Raw genomic sequence first — 21258 nt, 5'->3', positions numbered from 1 at the left:
CAATAAAGGATTCTTACAGAACAGTGTCAGGTGCTGCTACCCATTCAATCCATATAGACATCAGAGAGCTCACAGGTACATGATCTGCAGTTGCACAGCTGTGGGTAAATCTTCAAAGTAGATGATCTGTACTACCATATATTGCTCTTAAAAACATCAGTTTATTAATAATTCCAGTGTGTACAAATCCCAATGCAGCAAGTTACCTTGCTGTAATAAAGTGGTTGTGAACCTGCAAGAGAAAAGGCATAAACTAGTATACTAGCCAATTATAAATTACTTACCTTAGATCGAAGCTCATGCAGCAGTCCTTGTAACCCGCTCCAGCGATGTGATTGGCCATAGCCGCGATGACATCACTGCTGTGCATGCACGCGGGATCCGCCGGTAACAGCAAACTAACTGAAGCTTCAATGACGTCGGCACATGCAAATACAGGGGATATCTCCTAAACCATGCATTTTTAGGGGATATCCTGGGCAGTTACAAGTAAGCCTCATTATTATATGTAGCAAAGTGGTTGTAAAGGGTTTACAACCACTTTAAGATTTGTACAATGTGTAATTAATAATAAACTGAAGATTTTAAGAGCAATGTACGGTAGTGCGGATCATCTACTTTGAATAAAGGATTCTTACCTGCCTTTTCACAATCTCCCTAACAGAGTATACTGTATTGTATTATATATAATTCCAGCATATACCAGGATGAATGAACTACAATCATGCACAGGAGTACATCAGAGAGGGGAGTATAGTTTCTCTTCAATAATTCTGTAAAGTAAACAAAAGACTATTTTCTGTCTAAACATTCAAGAAATCTACCCCTAAAAGGCCCCTTTCACACTGCCGCGACTTGAAAGTCGCACCATTTTGCCGCAATTTCAGGAAATGCCTGTGTAAACTTGAAATCACAGGACAAGCCGCACAAGTGTGAAAGGGGCCTTAATCCGTGTCCACAGCCTGCGCTCCAATCACTGCAGTTTTTTCACATTAGGAAATATACAGATTTATCAGCTATACCTTTTGCACGGCAAAGGGATCTCGCTGCTCATGGTCCAGGTATTTCTCAAGATTAAAGCAAGTGTCATAAAATATGTGACTCATTCGACATCGCTTCAGGTCTCTCAGTGTTATTCGACCTGGATAGGGGAACAATTAAATTAACCACATTTGTATATTTTCCTAGTACTAATGCTTTCCCAGGATAGTTTTACAAAGAACATTGAACCAGTCACATCAGCCCTAATCTCTAAAGTAAGCTAATGTCCATAGAACAGCCATAAAGACACTAACACATAAAGTAGGGCTAATATGGATGGAATCCAGTTACCCTAATGCTGTGTACACATGGCCAGACTTTGACAGATTAGGTCCAACAGTCTTCCTGATGGACTTTTGGCGGACTTCCAATGGACTTCAGAACAAACGGACTTGGCCACACACAATCACACCAAAGTCTGAAGGATTCGACCATGATGACGTATGACCGGACTAGAGTAAGGAAGTTCATAGCCAGTAGCCAATAGCTGCCCTAGCGTCGGTTTACAAACGTTGGTATACAGACGAACTGATTTTATGACCGGACTAGAGTCCTTTGGAAAGATTTGAAACATGTTCTAAATCTGAAGTCCGTCTGATTTTTCAACAGCAAAGGTCTGATGAAGCCCACACACAGTCAAATTGATTCGGATTCGTTCCGTCGGACCATTGCTGTCAAAAAGTCTGGCCGTGTGTACACAGCATTACAGTACATTCTTTTTTTCAAACATGAGTTATTTTTATTGAAAAAAATAGTTATGGTACATACAGAAAAAATAAAGGTTGACCACATCAAAACTTATAGTAATCTCAAGTTCACTCATCATACATAATGTATACATGCCTCGCATAGATATTCTACAGTACATTCTTAGATTGTAGGAGGAAACTAGGAAAAGTAACAGTGAGAACACAAATCTTTTCTATCCATTATTTCCTTTCTTGATCTTTCACAAATGAGTCCTTGGGCATGTACATCATCACATATTATAATATGACCTCCTATGGATGTAAAATGAGATCCATTAGAGCAGCTGCAACACCTCTCAGGTCATGGAGTCTAAAACCTGTTACCAACAGAGCGTAAACTGAGATACATTGCTCTTACATTATACAATATGGAAGGTTTTTCTTGAGCATTATTGAAGACTACTGTAAGCTGCAGAGAAAGGCAGTTTTCCAATCTAGCGCCACTGCAGCAAACTGGATGGGCAAGGGTGACCAAGATGGATTTCAAAGGATTCCTGCTTTTCGATATCAGAGCAGGTAGTATTCTAATGAGACAAGTGGACATGTCAATAGCTCTTTACTTCCAAGAATAAGTGGAAAATGCTGCCATCTCAGCCTGATGCAGAAGACACAACTCCAAACATAAAAGCCCAATATAAACTTAAAGATGAGGTGAAAATCTCTGAAGCTCCGGAGCTTATATTTTACCATGTTTGATGTTGTGGTTCTGCGATAGGTGATCAGTGCCAACTGTGTCAGTGTGAAATGTCAGATAAGGTCTATTAAAATTATATTCTTCTACGTGAGAGGGAAATCCCACACCACAAGGCTTCCACTGGTAATTAGAGGCTTTAGTTACAGAGTCAACTACTAATCACTGTTCTGTTAGTAATTCGATTCCTTCCTACAAACAGCAGAAATCCTCAGATCCAATTGGGGGTTTCCAAAACCATTTTGTTTTCTAACGTTAAGCCATTAGTCTTTTCAAAGGTCACTTCAGTAATCCTCATGTCATTAATCTACAGTTACAACACACTAGGTAGCTTACACACTATTAATAGTGGCCACAAGTTCCCATGATATGACTGTATCCTACCTTCTTCTTCTGGTTTCACCAGGTCCAGGAGCTGACACAATAAGTCCTGGAAGGGTAGTGGCTCAATGCCCATGGTCTCCATCTTTTCACACTGCTCTTCGTAAAAATACTCAAGCTCATACATTGATAACACTCCATCTCCATCCAGGTCCATGCAGCGGAACCAGTACTCAATGCTACAAGGGAGAAGATGAGCAGTGTTAATAAAATAAACCTATGCGACTTCCTGTACTAGAAGTAAACCATCTACAAGCATTGAGAAACAAATGAAAAGGAGCAAGGGGATAGTGACTGACTGGCCCAAAATTAGTATTGCTTACCTGTTTATATTGGTTAACACATGGAGTGAGGGACCTAAAGGAACCAAAAGGTCCAGGACTAAAATATGGTCATATACAGCATTCATACAGTAACACAAAGTTCAGTGCTGTATATACTAGCCATAGGGGCATAAATGAAACAGTTAAAGACTTCTCTCACCACCTTTAAATGAGAAACATACCTCTATTCTGGTTTGCAAAGAAAATGGTGCTGTGAATACCTTCTTTTGTTTTAAGAAGGCAATCCTGTACATTACTTGAGACTATGGAGCATCCTTTATAGAGACTGGAGGAACTGGTGCAGTGTTTTTTTTTTTTTTTGCATAATTATTGAAAAGATCACATATAATCTAAAATCCAAAATTTAAACAATAACATCTCTTAGCTCTGGCCTCACCAAACTTTTAGATTTGCGGTTTGTTAAGTAATGTATAAAGTGTAAACCTGCTAACATGAGATATATTAATTACCAATATTTTTTTATTGAGTATTTTAATAGGAAACAGTTTTAAAGAAAAGTCAATTTTTCACTGACTATACGGTCTACCAGTTAAAAATCCCATTTATAAATGAAGTCAAAACTTTATTAATTATGCATAATGGAATCTAGGTATTGGTGTCGGAGACTGAAGAATAGCAATCTATATGCCCTTATTTAATGTTAATCTATTTTGGTTTTAACACACCGCAGTAGTTATTGGGTAAATGTTTTTAGTTTTGTACAGAAATACTGTAACTGTTTCAGTTTGATCTACTAAATCTCCAGTTTAGAGGGCTGTACTAGCAATTGCTACATTTATCCACTAGATGGCAGCCGCACACTGTGGAATCTGCCTTTTCAGGCATACGATATAGCTACTTTATTTTATTTTAAAAATCCTGATCAGAATTTTCCATGGGGAATAAATATTGTGTTTAGGTGAATGGTTCTTTGGCATCACTTATGTGTCAACCAAAAAATGCATTGCATGTAAGATGGAGAATGGAATCCAAAATATTACCTGGTGGGGTTTTTCTTGTCTTCCTCCGAAATCAGGAACCAGACAAACTCGGCATAGCTCATCCTGCCCTCTCTCTGCACAGCATTCCCCCTGTGAGCACACGAAATATACATTACTCTAGATGAACATGCGCTTGGTATAAAATGTCTTCATTTAAAATCCAGCTTAATAGCTACATAGACATTTGAAGTAAATAGGAAAGAATAAAAAGTAAGGCGCCAACACATAATCTAATGTTTGCATATAGGCAATAAGTGAATAGCAATCCAATTTGTTTTTCTGTTTTGAATTTTTAAGATTACTGGATTGCTATTTACCTATTGCTTATATGCAAACATTAGATATGTGTTGGCGCCTTACTTTTTATTTTTTTCCTGTTCAGAGGTAGTTTATTCACTTAAATAGGCAGCTACACACACTAATTCTTCAAGGTTGTTATTTGGGTTGATGCCTAGGTTTACAATTTTTAATTTGAAAATGTATATAATCTAAACACATATATACACACACACACACACACACACACACTTTTATGTGCCAAAGATTGATTAAACATTTTTTGGACCACTTTTCAATTCTATGTTATATGCCTTGATAGCATTGTTATGGTGACAATATGTTTCAGGGATGAGAAACGTTGTACCACTACTGTATGTTTTCTGGACTACTAGTGAATGTCTCTACACTGGTGACATTTACTAGAGTTCCAATCCCGGAAATCCCCATCATCCATTCATCAGCCCATAGACGCAACCACTACAAACCTGTTATCTGGGCTGTAATGTAACAGCTCAGCAGAATGACAGATTGGGTGTAAGTACATTTCTGATGAATGAGATAGGTGTGTACCGGCTTATGAACTAGGAAGCTATAGCTGGAATTTATAAACTCCGATAAACACTCAAGATTTGTAAGGAGAAAAGAAAACATGCCAACATACATACATACATACATATATATATATATATATATATATATATATATTTTTTTTTTATGTATATGGAGCAAATCCCTACTAATCATTCCCCGCCCACAAAAAACAAAAATGTAAATGTAAATAAACACACGCTCACTGTTGAAATGTCTTCGAATACATTTTTTAAATGTAAACAATGTCCCCAACGTAAATCCATCATCAATCACATCTTTTAGTGTAGTTTTGCAACAGCTAGAGGGCCGTAGTTTGAGGATCCCTGGTTTATGCAAAAGCTATAGCATATAAATCTATGGGATATATTTATGGAATTTTTATTTCTTTATACTAGTAATGGTAATAATCAGTGATTTACAGTGGGACTGCTATATTGCGGTGGACAATCGGACACTGACACTTTGTGGGAACCAGTGACACAAATACAATGATCAGTTCTAAAAATATGCACATCACTGTACATAGTAAGGTTGAATAAAGACAGCAGTCCATCCAGTTCAACCTGAGTGATCTACAACTGTGCCTAGCCAATGTTTTTGTGTACTGTGTGAGGCTTTTTTTACTAGGGAAGGTGATGGATTTTTTTCCCTACTTTGCAGGAACACAAAATCCATCCTTTCCCCCCATCAGAATAGAGATCTGTCTTGTTTAACATAGGCAGATACCCATCCTGTGTGTTTTACGAAAGATCGGCAGGTATCCAGTGCCCAGCATCCGCAGATGATTAATCACAGCAGAAGCAGTGCGCCCCCTGCAGGCAGAAGTGCAGAATCGCATATATGTGATTCTGCACAGGTGATCTGTCCTGTAGCAGTAAATCTGCTACGGGGCAGTCTTGAAGCAGTTAATGCCAAATAAGTTGCATTTAAGTTACTTGCCCTGATTTATTACACACACACACACACATTTGTGTATATATATATATATATATATATATATATATATATATATATATATATATATATATATATATATATATATACACACACACACACACACAATTGTTCCTATCCCTGTACATTGCACACTCACATCAGTTCCTACCCTCAAGGAGCCCACAATCCAAGGGCCCCATTCATATACTAGTGTCAATTTTTGGACAGAAGCCAATTAACCTACCAGCATGTCTTTGGAGTGTGGGAGGAAACCGGAGTACCTGGAGGAAACTCACGCAGGCACAGGGAGAACATGCAAACTCCAGGCAGGTAGTGTCGTGGTTGGGATTTGAACCAGCGAACCTTCTTACTGCTAGGTGAGAGTGCTATCCACTACATCACTGTGCCGCACTTCACATTTTACTTTGTTTAGCGCAGGCCTTTATGTACATTTTACACTACATATATAATCACATCTCTCCAGTCCTTCATTCACACCATACTGTATGTGCATAAAAAAAAGATGGGAAAAAAACCCACAGATTTGACTTGCATAGAATATTTTCGGATGACGTGTTTTTTCCCATCAGTTTTTTATGCAAATACAGTATGGTGTGAACAAGAGATGTGATTATAACACACAGATTAAAAACACACAGATATGACAAATACACAAGCGACTCCAACACTGTGGTGACAAGTGCAGAAAAACACACATCTCTGCACATTGTGTGAAAGAGGCCTTAAAATGTATCAGGCAAAATAGACAATAAAGTTGTAATGCCCCCTAAGTTGCATTCAAACAATTGTTATGTCCAGTGGAAAGTTCTCAAATGTTGAGCACCACCTGGGAACTGTAGACGCATGGAACTCTGGATCTATATGAATATTTAATTGCCTACTAAACACAGTTTTAGGCTGCTGTCGATAAGGTTACAATGAATACATCCCCAGCTTGTAGAGAGTAGATATACAGTTACATAGTAGGTGAGGTTGAAAAAACACACAAGTCCATCAAGTCCAAACTATGTGTGTGATTATATGTCAGTATTACATTGTATATCCCTGTATGTTATGGTCGTTCAGGTGCTTATCTGATAGTTTTTTAAAACCATCGATGCCCCCGCTGAGACCACCTCCAGCGGAAGGGAATTGCACATCCTTGCCGCTCTTACAGTAAAGAACTCTCCACGTAGTTTAAAGTTAATCCTCTTTTCTTCAAATTTTAATGAGAAATATTAATATATTATAGGTACAAAGCCCGTTGTCCAGTCTTATGTTGTTACATTTGTCAAAAAGATGGATTCTTCTTTACATGTTTAGCAATGGCAGACGCACATGCAGTATTTACAAGCCAAGATCTTGTCTTACCGTGTTACTGCTCCAGAAAATATCCGCTCGATTATTCTGTTGGAAGAGGCTGGAAAGAAAACAGCACAGTTCATAAAATCAAATCAAAGCAACTATAGCAGGAGTGCCAACATTTACCGAACAATTCACCCAGAAAGAAATTGATGGATGAAACGTCATATTCAGTCCTTTTACCAGTTAAACAACAACCCCTCTCCAAATGCAGGCTATCCATTCTTCTTTAAGCTGGAGAGATCTCTTTACAAATCATTAACAGTCTAAAGTCATTGTGGCCAATTTATAAAAGCTGGAGGGTCTCTAGCTCTATACTGTATGTTTCTAGTGCAGGTTAGAAAATAAGAGACTCTGATGACTGCAGACATCCCATTGCTTATTTGGAGTGTTCCACACAGTAACACACATCAGCCAGCACTGTTTAGTACCTCTCTTCTTGCACTGTGCTTCCTTCTGTGTATATATAGGTATCCTTTACTTTGCACTTCATTTCATTTTTAATCCTCTCTCATTTAACCACTTGCCTACCAGGCACTTACACCCCCTTCCTGCCCAGGCCATTTTTCAGCTTTCAGCGCTTTCGCACTTTGAATGACAATTGCGCGGTTATGCTACACTGTACCCAAACACATTTATTATCATTTTCTTCACACAAATAGAACTTTCTTTTGGTGGTATTTAATCACTGCTGGGGTTTTTTTTTTTTACATAAAATTTATATATTTATTTATATATATATATATATATATATATATTTATATATATATATATATATATATATATATATAAGGAGGCACTAATATGCCGCACTTATGGGCAGTGATAGGTGGCACTGATGGGCACTGTTGGGTGGCACTGTTGGGTGGCACTGATAGGCAGCACGGATAGGCACTGATGGGCGACACTGATGGGCATTGATCGAAAACAGTGATGGGCTTTGATGGGCAGCACTGATAGGCAGCACTGGCATCCCTAATGGGCACGGATGGGCACTGTTTGCTGCCACTGGTGGGCACATGATCACATGGTTAAAGAGCCGTGGCTCTTTACACAGATCGGGGTCGCACCGTGTCCGCGATCACGTGCGAGAGTGGCCGTTCTGGGACGCCGTCATATGACGTTGTCCCAGAACGAGAGCTGCACCGCCCCCTCCGTCATTTTAACGGTGGGCGGGCAGCAAGCAGTTAAAAGATAAGTTCAACTATGTATTAAAATGTACCATGCAGCAAAGGGCCCCAGTATTTTATAAAACATTGTTCAGTAGAAAAAATAAATGTTTTATTATCATACAGGGACAATTATTAGATGGGGGGACTTAATTTAAAGCTATTGTAAACCTTTACATACACCCAATGACTTGACTGGCCTCAGGCGATACATAGAGATTAAACAAATCATCTAACATAAGTTATACCTGTTTACAGGTGGCCATATTTCTTATATATCTATTTAAAGTGCAGAATTTTTACAGCTTGTCTGAGCGCTCAGAAAGCACAGGGCGGACAGCTACACTCTGCAGAGAATTAGTGAGGGGAGCTCTGAGAGCTGATTGGATGGAAGGGACACCCCCCTTTATACAGCATACAGGAACAAAGCTAAGGCTGTCAATCACAGGCTGTGTGTTGGAGATCCTTCTGCTCTCACCTCTTGGCGTCAGGAAAACTTGTCAGAAGTGATTCATGCTGATAGCAAAGGATTAAGACAGCAGACAGAAATTACACTTGGTACCCTGAACCTAGACAAGTACACACTATAAAGGGATATGCTTTGTTTGTATTTCATGTCTGAGGTTTACAACTACTTTAAACTAGGTAGGGTGATGTTCCCCTTTAAAGGGAGTATGCGACTGTAGTGACTAGGTTAACATACTATGTGGAGGAGTTTTTTTCATCCTTGATATCCAGTGCCATTGATTTAGTTTGTCTTTAACTGTGAAATGTGAAAGATATATTATTCCTGATATTTCTGGGGATTTTAGTCTTTTAGAAATTCAAGGAAACAAGTTAAAGGAGGAATTGGCACAGAGTTGTATTCGTAAGGTGTTTCTTTATTTACACATCCAAGTAACTTTATTGTGGGATTGAAGTGTGGTCTAACATGGAGTCTAAGGCAGGGGTCTCAAACTGGTGGCCCTCCAGCTATTGCAGAACTACAAGTCCCATCAAGCCTCTGCCTGTGGGAGTCATGCTTGTAACCGTCAGCCTTGCAATGCCTCATGGGACTTGTAGTTCTGCAACAGCTGGAGGGCCGCCAGTTTGCGACCCCTGGTCTAAGGTCTCTCCACTATGCATAGGTATGATCAGTTTTGTTTCAGTAGAGGATTTTACAAAAAACATGTTTTAAAAAGCAGGAAAAAGCATGGTTGATAATAATAAGGGCAATTATTTATGATAAACTGCTTTAGCAAACAAGATGTCATTTAAAAAGTTTATATCTACTTTAAAAAGACAAACTTCCAAAATTCAGAACAGTTTGGGACTATTATCCTTTGCAATTTAACCTTCAAATATTTTTACATTTTCCAGATCCAGTGCGATTGAAGGGGCCATCATGAAAGTATGTGGATCCAGCTGCCGCTGATATATTATGAACCCCCTTTTTCTACCTCTTGTTAAAATATTTTCATTATATTGTATGATGATCATCTTATAACCGTTTACATTTTTTTTATTTGTACACGTTTTTATTTCTACTATGTTACTTTTTTCCTTTTGTTTTGGCATCAGTTGCAAGCAGATCATACAATGTAAGGGTTGCGATTATACTGCCTTAATTCAGTTTACAATTATTTTCTAGGTTTTAAACAGTAATGAAAAATCAACTATAAAAAGAGTTTAAAAATAGGTTAAATCCCCTCCATTTAAAGGGAGAGCTAGTAACGGATTTCTCTGAGCCTCTGTCTTCATGTGTGCAATAAACCTATTAAGTGCAATAATATTAATGCTATTTGTGCAATAAACCTATTAAGATACAACTCTGAAGGCTTTCTAAAAGATCCACATAGTGATTAGGCAATGAGGTCACTTCTCTGCTCTCAAAGAGGTGAACCTTACCCCCCACCTCCAGAAGCTGCCCCATCCCATCCCGTAGACTGAATGGCTTGCTTTATATAGACCGCAGAAGATGAGGCACAGAGGCCTCTCCTGGTGCCAGGACTCTCAGCATGATCTTGGAAGTACCCAGTACAGCAGCAGGAGATCAGCAAACAGGAATTCTCCTAGTTTCTTCTCTGCCCCTAGAACTGACCTTTCTGCTTCTGAGAACAGCTGTACCTCCAACAACCACCCTTTCACAGCCTTGGTGTAACAAACACATTCATGGCTTTACAGGAGAACGACAGCCAAGATGTATTTATCATCCCTGGGGCAGTAAAAAAAATCCTATTTCTAAGACAGAATACAAATATCTTCTTAAACCTTCTTTGTAATCACTTTAATCCTGATGACATCACTGTAGAGTCTGAGTGTCCCCTTCTTGCAGTTATAAGGTAAAGCAGCCCATAGACCAGTGGTCATCAACCCTGTCCTCAGGACCCACTAACAGGCCAGGTTTTATGTATCACCTTGGGGAGATGCAGACTAGAATACTGCAATCGCTGAGCAGCAAATGATATCACCTGTCATGTATTTCAGTTATCTTGCAAACCTGGCCTGTTAGTGGGCCCTGAGGGCAGGGTTGATGACTACTGTCCTAGATGACTCAATTTTCTTTCCTTCCATCACAGGTTGCAGGAAAGAAAATTGCTCAAATGCCTCAGACAGCGCTACTCTGTTCTGCCAGGAGGGGGGCAGAGAGCCTTCCTAGCCAACACAATGATTACTGCTAGCACCTATAGCCGTCACCAAATATAGTTTAAAATGCTGACAGGCTGGATGGATTAACTTGGATACAATCAGCCTGCCCATACATGGATTGAATCTTGGCTGGTCCCTGCTGAGCTGGACGAATTTCGATCCATGTATGGCCAGCTTAACTCCAATCCATACTCACCATGGTCGTTGTATCTTGCCAAGTCCTTCTGGTCGATGTACAGATCATGGTCAGTATCCAGTTCCCAGAACTTGCAGTAGATGACATAGAAGTGTTCATAGGAAAAGTAATCTGTCACTTGGTTAATGTCATCTTCTTCCTCCAGCAGAGCCAATGTCTACATAACAAGAAACAAACACGAGAAACACAAAATCAAATATTTGTACTATAATGCACTGATTTGTAGAACTCATACAGAGCATTAAAAAAAAAATGCATTCAGAACATACCGTATATACTCGAGTATAGGCCGACCCGAATATAAGCCGAGGCCCCCAATTTACCCCCAAAAAACTGGAAAACTTATTGACTCGTGTATAAGCCGAGGGTGAGACATGGCTGTCCATCCCTGTGTGTCCGTCCATCCCTGTGTGTGTGTCCGTCCATCCATCCCTGTGTGTGTGTCCATCCATCCATCCATCCATCCCTGTGTGTGTGTCCGTCCATCCATCCCTGTGTGTGTATCCATCCATCCATCCCTGTGTGTGTCTGTGTGTGTGTGTGTGTGTGTATTCATCCATCCATCCATCCCTGTGTGTGTGTGTGTGTGTGTGTATCCATCCATCCATCCATCCATCCCTGTGTGTGTGTGTGTGTGTGTATCCATCCATCCATCCATCCCTGTGTGTGTGTGTGTGTGTGTGTGTGTGTGTCCGTGCAGCCTTGTGTGTGTGTCCAGCCTACCTGTGTCCCAAGCCTCCGTCCCGAGCCGCCGTCGTCCCGAGCCTCCTCCGTCCCGTGCCTCCTCCGTCCCGTGCCTCCTCCGTCCCGTGCCTCCTCCGTCCCGTGTCGTGCCGATGGATCGCCGCTCCAGGATCGCCGCTCTTCTCGGCGGCCATTCTACAATTCAAAAGCCGCGCCTCCGCCTCCGCCTGTGATAGGCGGAACACTCAATTTCCCAGCAGCCTGTGTTCCGCCTATCACGGACATCCTCTCATACTCGTCCGTAGTATGAGAATGAGCGGATGTCCGTGATAGGCGGAACACTGACTGCTGGGAAATTCAGTGTTCCGCCTATCACAGGCGGAGGCGGAGAAGGAGGCGCGGCTTTTGAATTTTAATGTCCGCCGTCTGTCTGCTCGATACGCTGATCGAGCAGTCAGACAGCGGTGACTCGAGTATAAGCCGAGGGGGCACTTTCAGCCTCAAAAAAGAGGCTGAAAATCTCGGCTTATACTCGAGTATATACGGTATTTATTAAAACTAAAAATGAATTTATACATATGGACTATAGTATTTGTTTGAAGGTACTCACTGATACAATTTTTTTTGCAATTTAAGATCAATTCACTTAAAGTGTTTGGAAACCCTTACCTATACCCAGTGACTTCCTCCTACATAGCTTGTACCTGTTTATCTGCAGTCATATGCCCTGTAGATATAAGCACCTCCCCGCTGACCCCGTACCCGGAAGTGATGACTCCTTGCCATTGTTCCTGCACAACGCTGATCCCTGTCCCAGCTTTCCAGGAGCGCTGGGCTCCACCAGTGTAACCGGACACAAGACTGGCATACGGATGTTCCGGCCAGCGACACCAGGCAGTCCTCGGAACAGTGCTGTTATCGCTCATTTGTGAGGGTTTCTATTACGGTTTTTAACTAATAAAGGTTCTAGATGCTACACTTAGAAGGCGCTGCTTTGTCCTTGTGTTTATATGTCTTGTACAATAAAATCAAAAAAGCTGCACTATACAAAATAAAAATATAAAAATTTAATTAAATTACAAATTGTCCATATATTGTATCAAACCAATTAAGGCCAGATAACGTGATCACAAATAAAGAATCATAAAGTCTCTGAATTATAAACACCACGGTGCACATGCATGAACTCCAAAAATGTGCCCGATCACCCAGAAGTAGATTATGCTTACCAAATAGCAAGCATTAAAGGCGATCAGCTAAACCCAGCCTAGGGCCTCTAAGCTTGCAGATGTCCACACCTCGGATAGGGACCACATATAGTTAAAAGCTGCGTCCAAACAAGGTCCGTACGCTGTCAAAAATGGCTCAGAAAAGAGAGAGGGACCACCATAGGGTAATACGTTCAAATAATTTATTCTTAGGAATAACACTTACAAAGGTAGATCAATAAAATGCAGTAAAACGAAAAAATGCCGGCCAGCATATACACGAAGCTTGTCCTCCTATTCGGATGGCGTGGTGACGTCACTACGTGCCTTCCACCAGACGCGTTTCGTCATCAACTGCATGTTTTCAATGGTGGTCCCTCTCTCCCGCTCTCTTTTCGGAGCCATTTTTGACAGCGTACGGACCTTGCTTGGTGGACGCAGATTTTAACTATATGTGGTCCCTATCCGAGGTGTGGACACCTGCAAGCTTAGAGGCCCTAGGCTGGGTTTAGCCGATCGCCTTTAATGCTTGCCATTTGGTAAGCATAATCTACTTCTGGGTGATCGGGCACACTTTTGGAGTTCATGCATGTGCACCGTGGTTTATAATTCAGAGACTTTATGATTATTTGTGATCACGTTATCTGGCCTTAATTGGTTTCATACAATATATGGACAATTTGTAATTACATTTTTATTTTGTATAGCGCAGCTTTTTTGATTTTATTAATATTTTTTGTGTTATCGTACTGTATTGCTGCTGATTTTTTTTTTTTTTTTTCTTCATTTCTACCAGCGCAGTTACATTTTTGCTTTTATATTGTTTTTGATACGGTCACAGCAGCTGGTTTTCTGACATGCAGTTCAATCTGTACCAAATTTAAACAGTATATTATCTGTATGTCTTGTACAGCCTAGTAAAACTCAGAGATAAAAAAGGGTTTTCACAGACAAAACAGGTTACAGAGAGCTGCAGTTACACACTGTACAAGAGCTATGAGAGCTGATTGGAGGGAAGGGACACTCCCTTCAATACAGGACACAGGAACAGAACTGAGGCTGTCAACCACAGGTTGTGCGCTGGAAGTCCCTCCCCTGTCACCTTTTATCTCCTGGTGTCAGGAATACTTATCAGAAGTGACTCATGCAGATAGCAGAGGAAAGAAACTACAGAGAGAAATCACACTTACTGCTTTGGGGAGAGGCAAGGTTTACAACCACTTTTGGCTAGGAAGGCGTCTTCCCAAGAAAGACATGCAACGAGACACCTACCTAACCATAAACATTCTCGACTAGTCTGGAGCCCACACACTGCACCATCTTTTAGAGAGACAGCTTCATGCTATAACAAATGCTCAGATCAGAAGTAGTCAACTCCCCAGGGAAGCTTTAAGTGGCCTGATCATTGTCCAAGCACTACATTACAATAGCAATTACAACACTTCAAGTGCAGTCTTCCAGGACATTTATATAATGTAATAGGAATTCCTACCTGCAGGAAATTACTTCTGCGAAGCTCAGTAGGTGTGATTCTTCCCGACCATGACCTGTTCACAGTGTAGAATATTCTCTGAATGACCTGCAGGGTTCAACAAGGAAATGTATATCGATTAGCAAAAGGACCGGATCAGTGTGTTAGAAATGACACTAACTGCACAGAGCATGCATACTAATCATTATGAGATCTGTGAGAGCTGCCACAGTTGATTGTAGCACAGTGGTAGGTAGCACTTCTACCTAGCAGCACTAGGGTCGCTCGTTCGAACCCCAACCAGGGCACTACCTGCCTGGAGTTTGCATGCTCTCCCTGTGACTGCATGGGTTTCCTCCAGGTACTCTGGTTTTCTAACACATCCCAAAGACATGCTGGTAGGTTAACTCGATGGATCCTGCCTAAATTGGCCCTTGTATGTATGAATGTGAGTTAGGGACCTTAGATGGTAAGCTCCTTGAGGACAGGGACTGATGTGAATGTACAATATATGTGTAAAGCACTGCATAAATTGACGGCGCTATACAAGTACCTGAAATAAATTTCAATAGGTTGACTGACTTCTCACTCGGCGTGTGTAAGACTGTACCAACCAATAGGGGCATTAGAGTGTAGACTCCTAAACGTCAGGGACTAAAATAAATGCTTCTGCAGTGCCTAATAGATTAGTGTTATATAAATATAGGAAACAAAAAATACCCCTTGCAATGTGCACTATAATTGATAAAACCCTAAAGATGTATATAACGTTTTTTGAAGAAAAGATTCTTAAAATGGACTAGGAAGGATTGGAACCTCTGTTAGGCATGTTTGCTATGTCCACATTGGGGAATGTTTACCTGAATTTATATTCTTAACCCCTTCACACCTAAGCCTTTTACCGACACTTGTTGCTTACAAGTTAAAATCTGTATTTTTACCTAGAACCCCTAAATAATATATCTATCTATCTATCTATATATATATATATATTAGCAGAGACCCTAGAGAATAAAATGGCAGTCACTGCAATTATCTCACACTCTATTTACGCAGTGGTCTTTCAAATGCAATTTGTTTGGAAAAAACACACTTATGAAAAAAAAACAAAAAAAAAAAACAGTAAAGTTAAACCATTTTTTGTATACGGTGAAAGATGATTTTACCTTGAGTAAATAGATACCTCACATGTCATGCTTTAAAATTGCGCACTCATGGAATGGTGAAAAACGACAGTACTTAAAAATCTCCATAGGCAGCACTTTAAACATTTTTAGCGGTTACCGGTTTAGAGTTAGAGGAGGTCTAGTGCTAGAATTATTGCTCTCACTATAACAATCATGTCGATACCTCACGTGTCGTTTGAACACTTTACATTTGTGGGTTCAACTTACATATGTGTGAGCATGGAGGGATGGGGTGCTTGAAATTTTTTTTATTATTTATTTTTTCACACTGTCCCTTTAAAAAAAAACATTTTTGATCACTTTTATTGCTGTCACAAGGGCAATAGTCACATATCGGGTATTTTTTTTTTTGAGAGATCTGGGGTCTATAAGACTCCAAATCTTTCCTTTGCACCTAAAGAATAAAAAAAAAAAAAATGTCAAGTTTGGCTGTTTTGAATACTGTCATTTAAAAAATAAAATAAAAATTGCGCGCCTTTAAGGTTCCAGTTAACTGGAAGTGATGTCATGACATCACTTCTGGGTAACTAGATCTGAGACCCAATCAAAGCTGATTCTGACTTTGTTTGGGTCTCCGGCCGCGCTTGGGCCTCGCTGCAGCTATCACCCTAGTACAACCCCTTGAAGCCGAAGGCCATATATTTGCGTTACGCCAGAGCCAAGGGGTTAAGTAAGAGGAAATTCCATCCTTAGGATAGGAGTCCCCATTGGGAGTTTTCCCTTCATCTCCTGTTCCAGGGACAACTCTCAATACTAGGATTTCCCCTTCCCCTTAAGGGGCTCACTGGCCCAGGGAATTATTAAAAGGACTGGGCCTTCATGAATAAGCAGCGTTTTTATACATTGCATATTACATTATACATTGTATATATTTTAAAGCACCATACTGCACAGTAATACACTGCAGTCTGCATGATCTGAGAAAACTTGCCCCAACCTCATTTAACAATGGCCATCGATATAGCCCCTATCAAGCTGCCAAGCTTTTCTGCTGGGCAGCGTGGCTACCTATCACTTTTAAAAGGAGAAGCAAGGAGGCTTCTACTGCCTATTTTTCAATGAACATTGCCCATGTTCAGCCAAGTTTTACTTCCAAACATTACCCCAGTACCAGTAGTACCAGGTCCTAAAGTGTAACTAAAGACTAAACTTTTTTTTTTCACATTTTGGAAAGCATAATTGAGGGTTATAATCCCATTGGGGAGATTTCCCTTCACTTCCTGTCCCATAGCCAAATGAGAAAGTGAGATGAAATCCCTCCAAAGTGAGAGAATCCCAGTGTGTCACCATAGTTAGTTCCCCCATTTGAAGATTTCCTCTCTATTAGTGTTCTGGTGTCAACCCAAAACTTGTGATTTTCTTTTACTTTCACTTTGATGATAATGGTAAACAGGACAAAGAGAGAGGGTGTCTCCCCACAGACAGCAATAAAGCTGACAGTTGTTCTAATCCCTCTCCAATCTAAAAAAATAAATAAAAGTGTTGCCTTTAGTTACACTTGAAAGTGATTGTAAAGTAGTTATTAAAATGACAAACATGATATACTTACCAGTTCTGTGCATTGGAATTACCAAGAGTAGTGCCGATCTTCTTGGGTGCCCCACTGGCACTCCTGGCTCCTCCTTTTCTCGGTGTACCCCCCCAGAGGAAGCAGCTTCCTATTGTTGCACACCTGCAAGCTTGATCCTGAGCCGTGCTACCTGTATCCATAGACACAGAGTGTGGCTCAGCCCTGCCCCCCTCCCCATCACAGGATTTGACTGAGGAGAGAACTGCTACAGTCGAGTGCACTGGACCAACTGAGGACTCAAGTATAAGGAGGGGAGGGGGTGATCCTGTTACCTAAACATTTTTTCACCTGATTGCAGGATATGTCCCTATCCTTAATGTATCATATGAGATATAAACATGCATATACTGTCTGGGCACTCACCGTTGTTATGTAACGAGAGTGAAATTCAGGAGCTTCCTTAAGAAACGTTAATCCAGGATGTGTGTCCACAATGTCCTGAAACAGAGAGAGAAATGTATAAATCATGTAAATAGTGGGTGAAGATACAAGCTTGGAAGTTTCCTCTGCGGAAAACACAAATATGTAGCAAAGAATAAACCACTGCATCTTAAAGAGGAAGTAAACCTGATGGGTTTACTTCCTCTTAGTTTTCCTGCAAAGGTAAAGAATAATGGGCTACTATGCATCACATAGTAGCCCATTATGTGTCACTTACCTGACACAGGAGCCAGCGATGTCCCGATTTCCTCGCCGGCTCGAAGTGTCCATCTTCCTTCCAGGGTCACGGACTCCGGCTCTGTGACTGGCCCGGAGTCACGCGACGTCACTCCTGCACGTGCGCACGGGAGCCGCCAGTCACGGCATGTTGTTTAATGAAAACGGCACGCCGTGACCCTTCTAAAGTACACATGCGCCGAGTACCTCGGCGCATGCGCAGAAGAAATCCTTGTAGAGGGTATTGTAAATATCTTCTAAACCATGTAGGTTTAGGAGATATTTGCAGCACCTACAGGTAAGCCTTAATCTAGGCTTACCTGTAGGTTAAAGTGTGTTGTAAGGGTTTACAACCACTTTAAAGGGGCTGTAAAGTCAGAAGGTTTTTAACCTTAATGCATTCTATACATTAAGATAATAAGCCTCGTGTGTTCAGCAGCCCCCCTAATACTTACCTGAGCCCTATATCTCTGTCCAGTGATGTCCATGAGCGTCTTGGCCATCCAAGATTGGCTAAAACACAGCAGCGGCGCCATTGACTTTTGACAGCAGCGGGAGCCAATCAGGAAAAAGAGGGGGCAGAATGCGCCGCAACTCTGTGTCTGAATGACCACAGGGAACTGTGGCTTGGCTAGGGTGTCCCCATAGTAAGCTGTTTGCTGGAGGCACTCAACAGGAGTGAGTGGCCAGAAGCACAGATGTGGGACCCGAGAAGAGGAGGATTGGGGCTGCTCTGTGCAACTTTACTACACAAGGCAGGTAAGTATAACATGTTTGTTATTTTTTATTGAAAAATAAAAACCACAAGAATTTAAAATCCCTTTAAAGTACATATTCTTTGGAGTTTAAAGTGGAACTACAGAAATTCAGCCTGCCCCCTCCTTTCCTCCAGCCCAATCACAGAACACTTTGTAATATGTGAACCAGTCACAAAATACAAAGCCTTCTGTGAATGGGCAGCAAAGGTGAAGGATGGGCATAATTGCTGCTGAATGAAAGAGCAACATTTCTCCTGTCAGAGCGAAAGAAGTATAGTGATAGCTGATAGAAGAAAAATATTCAGTTGTATATAAAAGAGGCAAGTCCATGAGGTGGCATGCACCTCATTGGATTTAACCCATAGTAAGCCAGCAGATTTTAAAAAGTGGTTGAATTCTTGGAATTCAGATTTAAAGTGTAAATAGACCAAATATAACTCCTCTATGTTAAAGGGTTCACAATATACATTTCCTACAAAGGACAGATCAGAGTATTGGGAAGGAGGGCAATGTATTTTTCTTTATTTTCTACGTTTGGTTGTTATCTGTGGGTTATCATACCAATGCCATCAGAACCAAACTAGGCACAGCGACATTTGTGCTTGCCATTTCCTAAACAAGAGAGACTCACCACAGCGCTTTGATACGTCTACTTTTGTGTGCACTAGTCTCTTAGTGAGTAGTCATTTAATAAAATGACTTAGGTGCCAGTGCCAACACGCCGCAATTCCCAAGCTTTGACAATTACTTTTAGCACAGGGCACATCAAACGATCTCACGGTTTGTTCCATTTGGTGGCCAAACACATGCCAATTCTCCCATCACAAACAGTTAGCATATGAGCTACTTATGCTCTTTTGTGATAAATAGTGGCTTGAAACAAAAAGTTGACTGGAGTTGGGCTTGAGCACACTTAAATATATAGTACACTTAAATATATAGACCAATGGTGCAATAAACCTGAAATTTATGATTTTTTAAATCCGCTCCAACAAAACATCTGAAGCAAACACTGGTGCTCTATTTGTGATATCTCTCTGCAGATATCTAGTACACCACCCGATAAAGCACAGCCCGAGTCCCTGCAATCAGCAGAGTGCATGAGCTTTTCTGATAGCAGATCTCTGTATGTGATCCAGCATGGCAGAGCATTTTAGACCGCTGCGCTCCCAAAGTGAGCCTTAATCCTATATAAAGTATATTGTCAAAAATATTGGGACACCTGCCTTTACACGAACATGCACTTTAATGGCATCGCAGTCTTAGTCCGTAGGGTTCAATATTGGTTTGACCCACCCTTTGCAGCTATAACAGCTTCAACTCTTCTGGGAAGGTTGTGCACAAGGTTTAGGAGTGTGTCTGTGGGAATTGTTGACCATTCTTCCAGAAGAGCATTATTGAGGTCAGGCACTGATGTGGATGAGAGGGCCTGGCTCGCAGTTCCCGCTCTAAATCATCCCAAAGATGTTCCATCGAGTTGAGGCAGGACTCTGTGCAGACCAGTCAAGTTCCTCCACCCCAAACTCACTTATCCATGTCTTTATGGACCTTGCTTTGTGCACTGGTGCACAGTTATGTTGAAACAGAAAGGAGCCATCCCCAAACTGTTCTCACAAAGTTGGGAGTATGAAATTGTCCAAAATGTCTTGGTATGCCGATACCTTAAAGCGGAGGTCCACCCTAAAGTGGACCTTCCGCTCATTGGAATCCTCCCCCCTCCGGCGCCACAATTGGCACCTTTCAGGGGGGAGGGGGGTGCAGGTACCTGTACAGTACAGGTATCTGCACCCACTTCCAGCGTAGATTCTGCATAAGGTACGCCCCTTTCCGCAGAATCTACGCCCCTTTCCGAAAATCCCCCGCTGCCTGCTGGGAAACACATGGATCCCAGAGACAGCGGGGACCATCCTTATTGCTCAGCGCGACTCGCGCATGCGCAGTAGGGAACCAGGAAATGAAGCCGAAAAGCTCCACTTCCTGATTCCCATACCCAAGATGGCGGCGGCAGCACCCGAGAGACGATCGAGAGATCGGCTTCGGGTGCCGACATCGTGGGCGCGCTGGGCGGGTAAGTGTCACTATTTTAAAAGTCAGCAGCTTCAGTATTTGTAGCTGCTGGCTTTTAAAAAAAAAAAAACGGTGGAACTCCCAGGGGACTCCCGCTTTAAGAGTTCCCTTCACTGGAACTAAGGGGCCAAGCTGAACCCCTGAAAAACAACCCCACACCATAATCCCCTCCCCACCAAATGATTTGGACCAGTGCACAAAGCAAGGTCCATAAAAACATGGATGAGCGAGTTTGGGGTGGAGGAACTTGACTGGTCTGCACAGAGTCCTGACCTCAACTCGATAGAACATCTTTGGGATGAATTTGAG

At 41.3% G+C, this 21258-nt stretch overlaps 1 protein-coding gene across 5 annotated transcripts in view; it reads right to left on the bottom strand.

Moving 5' to 3' along the window:
* The window catches only part of PPP2R3A (protein phosphatase 2 regulatory subunit B''alpha), a 295427-nt gene that overhangs the window by 8820 nt on the left and 265349 nt on the right, over positions 1–21258 (bottom strand). For all 5 annotated transcript variants that reach the window (XM_077488675.1, XM_077488677.1, XM_077488678.1 and 2 more), the window contains 7 exons: positions 17831–17905; positions 14732–14818; positions 11348–11504; positions 7364–7412; positions 4187–4276; positions 2866–3041; positions 1023–1141 (listed from right to left, as the gene is read on the bottom strand). In XM_077488675.1, the coding sequence (XP_077344801.1) occupies positions 1023–1141; positions 2866–3041; positions 4187–4276; positions 7364–7412; positions 11348–11504; positions 14732–14818; positions 17831–17905 (753 nt within the window). The remainder of the gene's footprint in view (positions 1–1022; positions 1142–2865; positions 3042–4186; positions 4277–7363; positions 7413–11347; positions 11505–14731; positions 14819–17830; positions 17906–21258) is intronic.

The sequence above is a fragment of the Lithobates pipiens genome, unplaced genomic scaffold, assembly GCF_037356315.1.
Source record: "Lithobates pipiens isolate NorthernLeopardFrog02 unplaced genomic scaffold, aLitPip1_a1.2 Scaffold_18, whole genome shotgun sequence".
NCBI classification, from domain to species: domain Eukaryota; kingdom Metazoa; phylum Chordata; class Amphibia; order Anura; family Ranidae; genus Lithobates; species Lithobates pipiens.
Note: the sequence above shows the minus strand (reverse complement) of the source record. Positions and strands in the feature narration are given on the sequence as shown.